This window comes from Tripterygium wilfordii, chromosome 1 (genome assembly GCF_013401445.1).
Source record: "Tripterygium wilfordii isolate XIE 37 chromosome 1, ASM1340144v1, whole genome shotgun sequence".
NCBI lineage: Eukaryota > Viridiplantae > Streptophyta > Magnoliopsida > Celastrales > Celastraceae > Tripterygium > Tripterygium wilfordii.
In genome coordinates, this window is record NC_052232.1 from 10,747,471 (window position 1) to 10,762,065 (window position 14,595).

Here is a 14,595-nt window from a genome sequence, read left to right on the forward strand (position 1 = left end):
AAGGAAAAATAAAACTGACTCTCAAGTAACTCGAAAAAATCATCTTTAATTTTCAACGTTGGCCTGAGAGACTGACATGACGTTGTCCATGCTATTTCGATGCATCATGTTACCTATTTGTCAATAACTACCGAAGTTCATATTTGAATAGGTTTGACAAAGTTTTTAAAGTATATAACCCTCTTCCTTTATCCAACCTTGAGAGGATTGCAAATGCAGGCGGATTCTTCATTTCTTTGTCTTACAAAATTCTCGGCAGTAAAGAAGGCTTCTTCAGGTATTTTCTTATCATTATGTATCTTAAGATTTGGCCTCTCACCATATGTGTATGATAGCATAAGCTAAAACCAATTCAAGCTTCTACCAAAAATTGCGACTCTCGTCACTGCAACATTTTGCTGCAAGTACAATTCTAAGAATGCTGTAACTTTTTAAAATGTCGTAGAGCATTATTTACTCTTGAATAATACATGCATCTTGGTAGCCAGTTAGGATATTAGGTAAGAATGCTGTTTTTATAGAGCTAGGCACTACAGTTATAAAAAAAACAGCATCACAAAATTTATGAACTCTCCGCTAGTTTACAGAACGACTCAAATCTTAGAATATAAGTTATCAGCATGGCTCTGTTCTGGATTATTCAGTAACAACAACTTCTAGAGACACAACAGCAGCTATCACTGTAGTTGTGTCTCAGAGACAACGTAAATTTCTTTTAGACATCTAAGCAAACCACATATCAGCTCAAAATCCATCAACCCTGTAGCGATCTAATGTCCTTATGCTTCCTGTAAGATAGCAGAAGAAACACCCTACCATATATCTTCTAACAGAGAAAGAAGATCAACAGTATGAACCATTCAACATGTGAGCTCCTAGCTCTAACACTTTCATTACAGAACAACAAGTACATTACCGGAGGAATAGATCTAATAGAAGGATCTAGACCAACCTCTTACATCCACATATTAAACAAACAATATAATTAACTTGGTCAAAGTTCAAACAATAACCTTGACTAAGTTTACAACCTTAACACACTAAAACAATGACATAAACCATAATACTTATAACATGAACCATGCAAACCAAGTATGCACCCAAGAAGAGCCTTAACCTTAACAAACCCAGCAGACAACTGCTTTGAGCATTACATTGGCTCTTTCTGCACACATATGCATTTATTTCAAACACATGAAGGAAAAATGACAAAATGATAAGATACCGGTAGATCGCAGAGGCAGCTAATCCATGGAGACATAGCTAACATGTGCAATCTTGTGATGTTCAGGATGCTGATCATCCTTAATCCTATCTGTGAACTCCCTTGGCATTTTGGATAGTTTGAAAATACGGAGAGTGGTAATCTGCTGCACTCCATTGGGAAGCATTCTCAAGTTCTGACAGGCTTTGATCTCTAAATGTTTGAGAAGAGGCATTGCTTCTTCTTCCACTGTCCACGCCTGTAGTGACTCTAGCCCCCAAAGATGAAGGACGCGAAGCTCTGGAAATCCTCCAGGAGAGCAAAGCATGGTATTTCCTGCATAAGATTTGGACAGCAATCTCAAAAATCTAAGTTTGGGAAGCTGGTTCAAAATTTGCATTGGGTCTTCTGCAAGTGCTGATGCTGACAAGGTAATCTCAATAAGACTTTGTGGCAGTTGAGACAAGATACTCTTATTCTTCAGTTTTCCAACCAAATATATACTAGTAAGGCTTGAGTGTCCTGATAAAGACTTCAATGGCAGTTCCCATGGTTGATTTAATCGATCGTACGATTTCAGCCTTAAACATTCAAGATGCCCTAGCTTTTGAACCCAATTTCCCACAGCTTCTAGTTGTGATAACATTGCCTCTTCTTGGAAGGACATCATTCGGCATATGAGTCCCAACTTCCTAAGTTTGATCAGTGTGTCCAGGCCGTCTACTACTGGACTCTCCTCGTCCACAAATAAGCCCCACAATGTTTGGAGGTCTGTCATGGAGCTGTTCCTTGGTCGCGGCACAAACCTGCAACTGTTACGGTCATCCAAGTACAAATGCCTAAGTTGTTGCATCATCCAGATTGAACTAGGAAGCGTGTCAATGGAAGTACGCTTCAAATCCAGAGTTTGAAGGTTAAGCAATTTGCTAATAAATGAAGGAAGCTTCTTCAAGGAAGTCCATCTCAAGCCAAGGTATCTTAGTCGAGCGAGTTCAGCTATTGCCTTGGACAACTTTGGCTGGAATACATGTTCAAGATCTAGAACCCGTAGATCTTGGAAGCACTTCTGGGAAATGCAAACGTCTAAGAAGTCCCCTATCTCTTCTCCAGGTTTGCTACCTTCTCGAGTGTCAAAGGATAAAAGGGAAATGACATCTCTATAAGATGAATACAAAGAAGAAGAAGAAGAAGAAGAAGGCCGGTCGTTGCCATGGATGTGATCAAAGATAGAGTCTTTACTTTGAAGATGGTCAGCAACACGGCGTATTCTGGTTTCACAGGAGTGTCCTTGGAGAAAGTTGGCTTCCTTGGCTTTGGATAACCAGTGTTCTTGAAAAGCGTTTGGCAGGCGACATGTTTGCGTTTTCCCATTCAGTTTCCTCTTAGTCACCTGAACCATATTCTGGTTCACTAGCTCTTCCAAGCAGCTTTCTGAAACTTTTTCTGGAAGTTCATCAGGGTTGTCTTTTTTGCCCAAGCCCTCGGCAACCCACAAGGCAATCAATCTTCTCACCGGGATCTCAAAGCCCTTAGGAAATAATCCAAAGTAGAAGAGACATCGCCTCAAGTACAAAGGCATTTTTTTATTGATCTCGTCCAAGGCTGCTGACCAAGGTTCCCTATCTTCATTGAACTGCTCAAGCACCTTTGTCCACTCCTCAACTGTTGCATCTTTTTGTGAAAGTGTTTCTCCCAGTTTGACAATTACTCGTGGAAGCCCCCCACATGTTCTCAAGATTTTACTTCTCATCAGTTTTAGCAAATCTTTGGGGATGTTTGCTTTCAAAGAATGAGTAAACAATGCCCATGTCTCATCATCACTTCTTAGATGCAAGCTATAAGTAAAGTTTTCGTTACTTACTTGTGGAATTGCCTCCTTCCAGCGAGTAGTGAATACTATTCTCGTCCCATTTGATGTGCCACTGAATGTGCTTCCCAACGCATCCCATAATTCTTCTGTGTCTAAACCATCGAAAATTAGCAGATACTTCTTATCCACTAAGTAGTCACTGAGAACATGTCTCATCCGACAAAGATAGTCATCCAACTCCTCATTTTCCTTCCATTCAACATCTGAATCTTGGAGTCCCGTGACTTGTTGCATCACCTGCTTAGTTCCGTCCCAAGATGAATATGAAGATACTGCTACCCAAGCATGGTAAGGGAAATGACTTCTGATAGCATGATTGTCATAGATCATCTTTGCGAGGCTTGTCTTTCCAATGCCTGCCATACCAACAATTGAGATTGAAAGACAATGTGGATTGTCCTTGAGCAACGATGCTATAATTGCGTTCATATCGTCATCAAAACTGGTGATGTCAAGTTGTTCAGCAATGCAAGAAGGTGCTGACGAGTCCCCAAACATGTGCCATTGAGGAGATGGCCAGTCAACAGCTCCATATCTTCTCTTAGAAATATCTTGAACCTTAGCGAGGATTGCATCTACCTTCTTGACAAACTTGCCTTCTGGATTCAGTTTGAGAAAATCTAGAGCTACTTTCTTTAGAGACTCCAGTTGAATACTATGCTGCTGCCGCTGTTCATTTTTATATTCAAAGAGCCTAATGGCATCCTCTGCGGAGCGAGATACATCACAAACTTCCTCCATCCAAGCCATTCCACTTTCAGTCAATTCCTTTGACTCGATATGTGTTAGGTAATCGTGCAAGCCTTGAAATTCGTCTCTTAACCGTCTAACCAGTGTTCTTGCAGGAGGACGTAGTTTATGCTGAGTTGCCAAGGCTGAGAATTTACACATAACAGGAGATACCACTGTGTCGCCGATGTTTAGATTGTACAGGCCAAAGGAGCTACTCCATGAGCCAGATTTAAAATGGAGTCCGCATCTCCCAGAGATAATGTGATCAATTGATTTCAACTTATGGCGAAGTTCATTTACATCAACTGCTGATTGTGAAACCAAGTCATCATCGATGACATCCTCCAAGTCATAAAGGGCGTTCTGTAGATCCTCTTTAAAAACCACATTTGTTGTGAAATCAGCTGTTCTTCTGAGAGTGGCTTCAATCTTTTGGAGCTCATCATCTATCCCAAGAAATGAGATATATTCTTGAATCAGGAGATTAGATAGCTTCCCTAGTACTGAAAGCAGAAGCTTCTGGATCCACTGATATGACATGGCTTGTGGTGCTCTGAACTCTGAAGCAATGAAGAGGGCTTTCAGTGACTGCAAAATGAAATGGATACAAATTGATAGGGAAAGGAAGGGAGCTTGCATATATACGATGCAGCTGGGCTCTTCAACTTGACTAGTAGAGGAAAAGACCGGCCACTAGAGTCTACCAACCATAGTTGTGTGTGTAGGAGCTTACTAGGAAAGAGAGCTTCAAGACTGCCTTTAGCACTGAGCGTACAATTATCATGATAACTACTACTTTTCTTTTCCATTTTGATTATTTCTTGTGGAAATTCACAAGTGTATAAAGAAAATAATAATAATAATAATAATAGTGATAAGCAAAGTGTACGTGTTCCGAAGAGTATTGAGTAAGTTCTGTTAATTATTTATTATGATTAACCCTCAATTCTATTTCAACAATCAAATATTTGAGAATCCACAAGTTAAATTAACATGAAAATAACGAAAGCAAAAATCAATAGACGAAATTTAATCAATTAAAAGTGCATTTAGTTTCACCATCATCAATCTTATTCAATTCCTTCAATATGTTAATTATAATTATTATCTATGTTGAAAGTCGATTTCTCTCAACATATTCAATAATTAAGTTATAACATCATCAACAATATTTTTATTACTAACATATGTCATTCCTAACATTTGAGTTCATATAATAAAAACTCATTAAATTCTGTGAAAAATTATGAAAAAAATCACACAAGTCATACTCCTACATTCCTTTGAAACATGCAATCTATAATATTTATTGTAAAAAAGGCAAGACATTAAACGTCTTCTTTCGATCTCAGTTTAACATAAAATAATTTGAATATTGATTAGTTATTCAAAAGCATTAAGAACTCCATTATATCATTACTTTATTCTATTGTTCAGTTTTTTGGGGCCCTGTACGGGCGAGTCCCCTTTGTTATTCATACTCTCGCAACTGTTGACCTCACAAAAAACAAGAGTTAATGGGTTTTTTTTTCTCCCCAAAAAAGAAGACTTATTGGGGTTTTTTTGTCCCTTACTCTCCCTAGAGCAATAGTAATAGAAGACTACAACTGCAGTAGAACTGCACTTGCGTGTGTCAGTCAAAAAACAGGAGTTAGTGGGCTTTTTTTCTCCCCACAAAAGAAGACTTACTGGGCTTTTTTTTGTCCCTACTCTCCCTAGAGCAATAGTAATAGAAGACTACAAGTGCAGTAGACGTGTGTCAGTTTAATGCTCTGTTAATATCAAGCGTACGTTATCGAGATTGGGCTGCCTGTACATGATGCATGCACCTAATGATATAAAAAAATAAAAGGTTAAATGGGTAGATGTTTATCCCGTCACTGGTTGTATATATCATCATACAGACCGTTGGATTCCTATCAATTTCTTTTCATCATGACCGTCAAAATAATACATGCATCTCTGACATCAATTTACTTTCACTTCATCTCTGCACGCCTCTTCCTTCCCATTAACGACGAAATACCCAAAACGACGAAAACTTTAGTAGAAGCTGCGGGGGATTTTTTTTCCCCAATTTTCCGTTGCTGTAGAAGCTGTAGTATAAATACGTTTACACTCGCCAAAACGATCTCTCAATCTTTCCAACCAGCCGTCGTCTCGCATATTTCCTCTTACAAGTAAGTTCTCTACATCCCACGAGTGTTTAGAGTAGATTGATGATCTCTTTTCTCCACACCTGTGGTTATTTCATAGTATCTCTTCTCTTCTCTCTAAACTCCCATCGCTCCCAAATTCCATTCTATTTGATGGTTGTTTGTGTTGTTCGAGGTTGTTTTTCCCACGGGTGATTGGGGTTTCTCACCCGTTGTGTACGTTTGTTGTTTTCATCTCTTTGTGGATTTAGCATTGCTACTCTGTCTTGCGCTTCAATTTCTGGGTTTTGGGTCACTATACTTTTTTGTCGTTTGTATTTGTCGGCTTTTAGTTCACTGACGATTCAATCTCTCAGTTCGCTGTCACTGTGCTTTGCTATTTTTCCTGTTTATTGTATGTCTGGGTTCGTTTATTGCTCTTCTTCGTCTTTCTTTTGTTTCTTTGCATGCCACATCACATCTTCGAATTACGCTGCCCTTTTTCGTCGTTAATTTTCTTGGTGTTCTTATGCGCATCATATCATTACTTTTGTTTCCTTGGTGACTTTCTTTTTTTAAATCCCAATTTTACAAGATTCTTACTACTGTGATAACGTACCACAATATTATCTATGTGTTCCTTAATAATTTGTAATAGAACTTTTCTTTTAACGATCAATCTGTCATTTACGGACTTTGAGATTGTGATGAGTGAAAATTTTTATCATTTCTCACTCATTTACACCAGATTTGTTGTCACTAGAAAAAGTTCCAAGAGATACAAAATAGCATTATGAATCTGCTTATGCTGTAGTTAGTCATATTCATAACATGATAGATTCGCCTCAGAGTCTTGGCCTGGGCTATAGAAGTTTAAGATGTCTTAAAACTTTTTATTGTCCCATTGTTTTTTATCATCGCTAAAATTCCTTGGTTAATGCAGCTTCTTAGGGTTCGCACATTTGAACTTCCCATTGTTTTGGGGCCTTATTCCGGTGAGTTCCCTTCGTTTTTCATACTCTCGCGGGTGTGGATATTTTCATCTTCATACGGACCGTTGGATTCCTATCACTCTTCTTTCATCCAGGTCGTACACGACGATGCATGCACCTTAAATCACGAGCTGTCTTCTTCTTCACGTTTACATTTCACGATTTCAACCCAATTTTTGTCTTTCTTCGATTTTGCCTCTGCTTTCATTCGTTGATTCTATGCGACCTGCAATCTCCACTGTTCGAGAATATGCCAAATCGCAAAATACTTTTTTCCCGTTCATGCATCTTCCCGATCAGCCTCATTCGGTTTGACCTCTATCCACAATCGCTCTCAATTTCTCGAATCCTGCTTGCAACTGGTTATTGGGGTGGATTTCGATTATTTTGCTCTCAATACTTGCTCCGATTCTTCATGTTGTTACAGGTGATTTGGGTGTGTTTCGACACTTCTGCTTTTCATATTTCTCATTTAATTTTGATTTAGTGTATTTCGTTCGTTATAATTTTTTTTTGTTTGGAGTTTATTTCCCTATTCTAGCAATTTGTTTTCCGTCTGTAAATTTTCAGACAACGAAAAGAGTATTTTGCATGGCTGAGTTCTTCGATTTAGGTATACTGTGGTGCACTCCGTTACTTCGATTTTGTTAGCTCTTTCTATTGGTTTATCGTGCTTTGTTTCTGCTGGTCAAGAAAAAACGTTGGATTTGTGCAGCTGTTCTTCTACCAGCAGGTTCACTTTCTGCTTTGATGGGTTTGGTGTTTGGTCTTTTATCTGTTCTTCTTCAATCTACACTCCAACTTTGACGGCTCAGGTGATTTTTTTTAAAGTTTTTTCCATGTTTAATTTGGCTTAATGCCCTCTGTTTTATTTATCGCGGTGTGTTCATCATGATAAAGGCAAAACACTGAATCTGTGCGGTGTCAACCACCGGTGTGTTAATATCTAACAATTGGTATGGGGATTGGTATGACAAAACCTAACAATTTAGAAAACGTAGGATTTTATCCTCTGGTACCACAATCTCAATGAGATCTTGAAGATTTTATGCTTTTTTTTGGGTAGATTTTGTAGCTACTACGAATTCAATGCGTGTTGTTTTTCTTTCCATGAAGAATTCTATGAATTTGATTTTACAATTAAAATGTGAACTTGCGTTAATCTTGATGGTGTGGATTGAGATTTTGAAGTCATTGCTCATTGAATTAATAGTCAGATTGTTGATATTTCATTTTTATTTATCTCCTCCTTTGATTGAGGAGGTTCGGCCATTGAAAAGTAAACCAGGTGAAGATGGAAGGGTAATTTGGCGAAGGAGGATCAAAAGAACTGGATGAGCTCTGCTCAGCTTTGCAGCGCTGACACGGAGTTCGATTAGAGAAAACAAGACCCAATATCAGAATTCTCACTGGTAAAGCCTAAAGCTCCCTTCTTTTTGGGTGTTTTCTCTTTTCATCAATGGTTGCAATTGTTGTGAATATTGTTTTTGCGGACAGAGAAGGAGAGAAACACTTGGTTTATGCTGTCATGTTGTGTAATAATAAGTAGACTAAATATGTTGCCTCTCTCCTATTGTTGTGGCCTTCATTTTGTTTTTGTTTGTGTGCGCTTCACCTGAGACTAACTACTGCATTTTCCCATTTGGAATGCAGCATTTTCTTCCAACACCATAAGTAAGAATATATCTTCTTTGATCACTGCTATAAGGTATATGATTTTATTTGAATACAGACTATTCATTAAGAGGGATTTCCTAAATGTAAAATTTTGCTAGGGCCAGAACTCAAGCATGGGAGTACTAGATTTATGTCTTTCTCTGGTGAGTATTTATGTAAATAGTTTTACCAGGTATGGACTGAGTTTATAGGCTTTCCTAGCATTGGGGTCAGCTATTGTGAAATTTTTAATGAAACTGGTCATTGAGGTTTTTTTTCCAGTACTCAATTTTTCCTTCATTTCACTACACTGGTTCCGCATTTATGCTAATATGATTTATTAAAAATTATCAATAATTGCAGGCCAGTGTTGGTGTTGGTGTTGATGTTGCTGTACCCATTATAAGAAATTGTTTGTCCCATCAGTTCTTTACACTGTTATGCTAAATCGATAATGTAATTTTTTGGGTGATTTAGGTATGCATCAGTGGTGGCAGTAGAGTCATTCCAAGGTGGATTATGAGCAGTGACTTGCATATTGGATCCTATATTCCTTCCTAACTGTTACAGAGACTTTCCTTCAATCTATTCTAGAATGGTAATTAGGAAAAAAGTTTCTCTATCTATGTTTAATTTTTATTTTCTATGTAAGTTTCTTTTCAGGTTTTCCTTTTGGACCTTTTGGTTGCTGGTATGATTATTTGCATTAGACATTAATACAGGTAAATGCATCTTCATGAGTTAGTTATTGGTGTTCTTTGTCTTTTTTTTTACTTTGCATGCATCAAATCTTCGAATTAAGTTGGTCGTTAAAGTTTGGTGATCATGTTCATGTGTTTCTTTTCTATCTTTTTTAATTTTTTTGTAGGCAGTACTTTGTTAGCATGGATGACTCTGTTCCACAAAAAGTAAGTATTTCTTTGCAGCAAATATATCTTCAATTTTGTGGGGCCTGTGATTCTAGCCTTTTGAACTCCACAAATGGGAGTGCACTTAATTTGGTTTGGGAATTTTTGCTGGTACATTGTTTTATTTTATTTCAATTTTCTCTATAACCTATTGTAGCCAGTTCTAATATGAAAATCCATACTTTCCCTTGGGGATGGGATATAATTATATGGTTATATGCCCTTATGTGTTTGTCTGTATGCAGTGTTTTGGTTTTGATTTTGAACTGGGCTAATAAAACATGCTCTTAGTAACCAATGTTGGATTTCACACACTTGCTTTGATGGTGGGGCTTTCAATTGGTATCACTTATTATGACTTTTTATAGATTGGCTGATGAGAACATAGAAGCTGTGTTTTTCCTCATTTTTTATTTCTCATCTCTACTTTGATTATAAGCTGACATTGTGAGCACTCTAGAATGGATTTATACTTATCGCTCGCTAAAATTACTACTCATTGCCCCTTTGTAAATCCGAGAAGTCTTTTTTCCATGTTTCAGTGCTTTATTGATAGATTGACAAGTGATATCAAAAAATATTTTACATTTTTAATGATGCATATATGGGTTTTTAGTACCTAAGTTATTTAGTAGTATTTAATCCCAAGGTTGCTTATGTACCACTCACTTTCGAGTAATGGTTCATGTGCCTTAGGGTGGAGTCAGTGAAAAATAATGATCAAATATCATTTATATAATTGTTTTTTGAGACAGAGTAACTTATACAAATTTTGATGAAGCAAAATACTAATTTTGCTTCATGCTTCATAGTTTCTGTCAATTTCTTACAACTTTTCATCCTGTGAAGAAGAAGTTATGCTGCTGCTGCTAAACAAGAAAAAATATATCAAAAGAAGTAAACGAATGGTGGCTTAATTTCTTGCAAATAAGAACCAAACCCAGTTGTAGAAAGATGTCATGACTTGAATTTAAAGTATAGAATTAGTCCTCCACACCATACAGTGACTGATCATCCAGTGAATATTGAGACTGAAGAAAGGAGCAGTCACATTGATATGTGTTTCCATTGTAATGAAGCTCCATCACAAAGAAACATAACGTACATCCATTCATTAACCATTGCTTTAGATTATTATTCGAGAGCATGTTCTCCCTCCCCCTTTGTTATATGAATTTTGAACAAGAAAATTTTGTAACTCTTCTATTTATAGGTTTTGCAATCGAGAGAAGATGAACTCTAATCCTTAGTTTTTGCAGACTGTTTTAAGTTTTCACCTTATGACCGTTCATACGCTTCAGCAGTACTTATACCCAACTACGCCAACACAATTTAAGCATAATTTTTGTCACCCCTCATGATCAGTCCCGCCGCAAGGCGCGGGCATGGACCTAGTATACATTTAATTATTCATACTAAAATATTAGACAACTAATATTGCGTGCGGCTCTCCACCGACCTCTTTATTTGTTTTCTTCACTTGATTGAAGGGCGTGCTATTTTCTTTCGTACCATGCACGTCTCTGCCTGACTGACTGTCCTTTCCTATATTGCTTTTAAGAATAATGATTGAGACCTTAAAAATCAATTCTTAAAAGATTCTTATTTAATGTAAAGTGTTAGATGTGAAGTGATCATATATGTGTGTTTTTAATGCATGATTATTTTGATGTCATACATATTTATGCGATTTTTGGGTGTGATATTTTAGAGGTATCCAGCATTGTTCTTTTTTTAAATTACATTTCTTCAAAACACTCGACATCTATTATTACTTCAGTTCAGCCAGCTGAAGGCTCTTCCACTTGACTAGTCGAGTAGGAACTGAGCTTTTTTTTGGTTTTGATACTCCTACAATAATTTATTACGTATATGATACTCGGTTTCAATTATTTAGTAATATAACATCATGTCACTATTGTAAACAGTGACATCTACTTGTCTTTTTTAGTGTTACTATTATAAGAAGCAGCAATAACAAAAATGTCAATGCCGATGCTTGTAGTAACATCATTGCATTCGTGATGGTGGCTGATTGCCTGGAGTGATGAATAGGGTGCTTCATGTAAGAATTTTGTATACCAATTGGCATCAAAGAACCCTCCTGATGCCAGGCTTAGCCTCGAAATCCTTATAGATAATAAGTTTTCTAGTTGACTTATATCATATGCATATTGATCTGCAGATGCATAGAATTAAAGAAAAAGTGTATAACTCATTCTTTGTTCTTGAAGCATTTTCACCTCTGAATATCAAATTGGGTGGAACCTTACAAGACAAGGTGACATAATAGAGTTATGGTAGTCAACAACCTCGTACTACATTTGTTAAAAAAAGTTCAGAGATGTTTGGGTTTTAACAACGTTGCCTACCTCTGGCTGAATATATAGGACCAATTGAATGATATTTTTAAACAAGCTGGTGATCCTTAAATCTGTTTGGTGGCTTTAAACTCTTCGTTTGTAGGATTTGCGAACTGATTGATTCCGAACTTGTAAGGTTTGTTCCCAACTTTGTTAAAAGATTCAATAAGTGTCAGATTTTCCTTCAAAATATTGAAACGCGTCTCATTCTCATTATCATCCTTATACACTCCCATATCGAGCCATCGATTGTTCATGCCTATCATACATTGATGCATCCTCAGGAGAGTTCTAAATATAGCTTGAGAAATGAAAACTCCTAGAACAAAAATTAAAGCCAAGAACATATATGAACTACTGTATGATCCTTGGCAGTTCGCTTTAACCACTTGACAGTTGGCTTGAACACTTGACAATTGGCAACACCATTTTATCATTTTATCATCAATCTGACGTGAATGCTACATCAACGTGAAAAAAGTCACTATTATAAATGCAATGTCGCTAGCTACTATAAGTATTGACATTGATATTTTTGTTAATGGGGTTGTTCGTAACAGTGACATTGAAAAAGACAAGACGGTATCACTGTTTACAATGGCAACAAGATATTATATCATTAAATAATTAAAAGCGGATGTTATATGTTCAATAAATTGTTACAAAAGAGTCAAAACTAACCAAAAAAAAAAAAAAAAAAAAAAGAGCTCGTGGGAACTTGCTAGGAAAGTGGCTGCTGGTCTTGGCCTTTTGTGGAGAGAGAAAGAAAGGTGGATGTAATAAATAAAGATTAAGACTTTTGTGCCAGCAAAGAAGACGTGTGGGTCTTTGTAATTGGTGTGGCAATTGTTCTCCTCTTCTTACACGTCTCTTTATGTGACTTTTTGTTTTTTTCTTTACTAATATTTGAGAGCAGAGGGCATCGTGAGCGTGAGCTGCAGGTTTGAGCAGCGCCGAGAGTAAAAGCCAGAGGTGTGAGAGTCTATTGCGGAGATCTTGTTAGTTCTTGAGTTCAATAATTCTTCTCTTTTGTAATCTTTTTCATATTAATAAAATTATTTGTGATTCTTCGTCAGAGATGTAGACAAATTGTGTCGAATCTCGTTAAATCTTGTATCTAATATTATTCCCACGAGTATTGAGTAAATCATACTAATTACCCATTATGATTAATTTTAGATTCTATTTGACGAATGAAATAATTGAGAATTGACAAGTTAAACTAATATGAAAATAATGAAAAAAAGATATGAACGAAAGTTAATCAATTAGAAGGCAGTAAGTAAGACATCTAATTTTACAATCACGAATCCTATTCAATTCCTTTGACATATTAATCCAATTATTATTATGTCTATAGTCGATTTTTTCTAATCTATTCAATAATTAGGGACGTAACTAGAATTCATATTGAGACGACATTGTGGGATTTCGGGGGCAACACCTCAATTTTTTGTTATTTATATGTCGTTTGTTAAGATAAGACTAGTAAATGTAACTAGTTTTGTAGGAATGTCAAATATAAATTATTATATTAATAAAAATATTTACAAATTACAAATGTTCACAACAATTTTTCCTTTTTTGAAATCGCTATATGATAGTTTCATCAGTGACATTATTGAACATTTTTTCTCAATATGTACAATCAAACTATCTTTTAATAACTGATATCCCTACAATACAATAAAATCTCATTCGAGTTCATATAATAAAATCTCATTAAGTTATGTGGAAGATTATGAATAAAAAAAAAACACACCATGATCCTATATTCCCATGAAATATTCAACCTATCATATATTTTGCAAGAAACAAAACCCTAAACATCTTATTATGGTCTCAGGTTCGTATCAAAGCATTCAAATATTTTAATAACGCATGTCTTAATATTTAATTGTCTAGCTGCTTCACATTTTTACTACCTGAGCTTGCATTTTTTTTAATCTTCTTGTTTTTTCACATTGCGATTTTTTCTTTTTTCGTCAGCATTCAGCAATGTTGGTTGAGAAAGGAAGTGGTGCGTGTGACATAGAAAGACCCCATTTTGTGGGCAAAACCATCATCAGTTATGTGTTTGTGTCTTTTATTGCTTTGTACAAGATCAGAGTTTCCTCAAATCGTTTAGAATAGGAAAATCCATAATTTTAATCCAATGATTTTGGAAAAGTGTGTCACATCACATTCACACCACGCTTTTGTTTTATTGTCTTACACTAATTCTATCATGTTTCGTATGAATTAAAATTAATTAATGTAATGCACCTTCAACTTTAATTCCTTTTTGTTCATGAGTTAGCGTTATCTCTTGAACTCGTAAACTAATGAAACTAAATATTCACAAATAATTCCCAAAAATCCACTTTCAGAGTTCAAAACCGAACCTCGGAGCCCTAGGGATCACCTTGCAGGGCCCGAAGTTGAACTGTCCCGGACTATCAGCGAGAGGAGGCCTATCGTCGCAGACATAGCCCACGACCCGCCCACAACTATTGCAAAGAACCTTGGTTCGCTTCCTCTGGATTTCCCAGTAGTTGAGGGTCTCAAAGAACGGCCTGATATTGGTGGAGTCGACCGTAGAGAAGGAGAGGGTGCTCTTGTTTCCTGCTTCGTGTTACAAAGTCAATGATTTGTATAATTGGTATAGGAGTAATTGTAGGGTAATCAATTGTATAAGAGTGATTGTAGGATAATCAATCACTGATTCAATCTGTGATTCAGATACCTAGAATAGC

General features: G+C 36.5%; 1 protein-coding gene across 1 annotated transcript in view; it reads right to left on the reverse strand.

Annotated features, from left to right (window-relative positions):
* Nucleotides 1–852: 852 nt before the first annotated feature.
* LOC119999758 (disease resistance protein RPP13-like) overlaps nucleotides 853–14,595 on the reverse strand; it is a 25,080-nt gene continuing 11,337 nt past the window's right edge. The window contains exon 3 of the mRNA XM_038847531.1: nucleotides 853–3,032. Within this exon, the coding sequence (XP_038703459.1) occupies nucleotides 1,245–3,032 (1,788 nt within the window). The 3' untranslated portion in view covers nucleotides 853–1,244. The remainder of the gene's footprint in view (nucleotides 3,033–14,595) is intronic.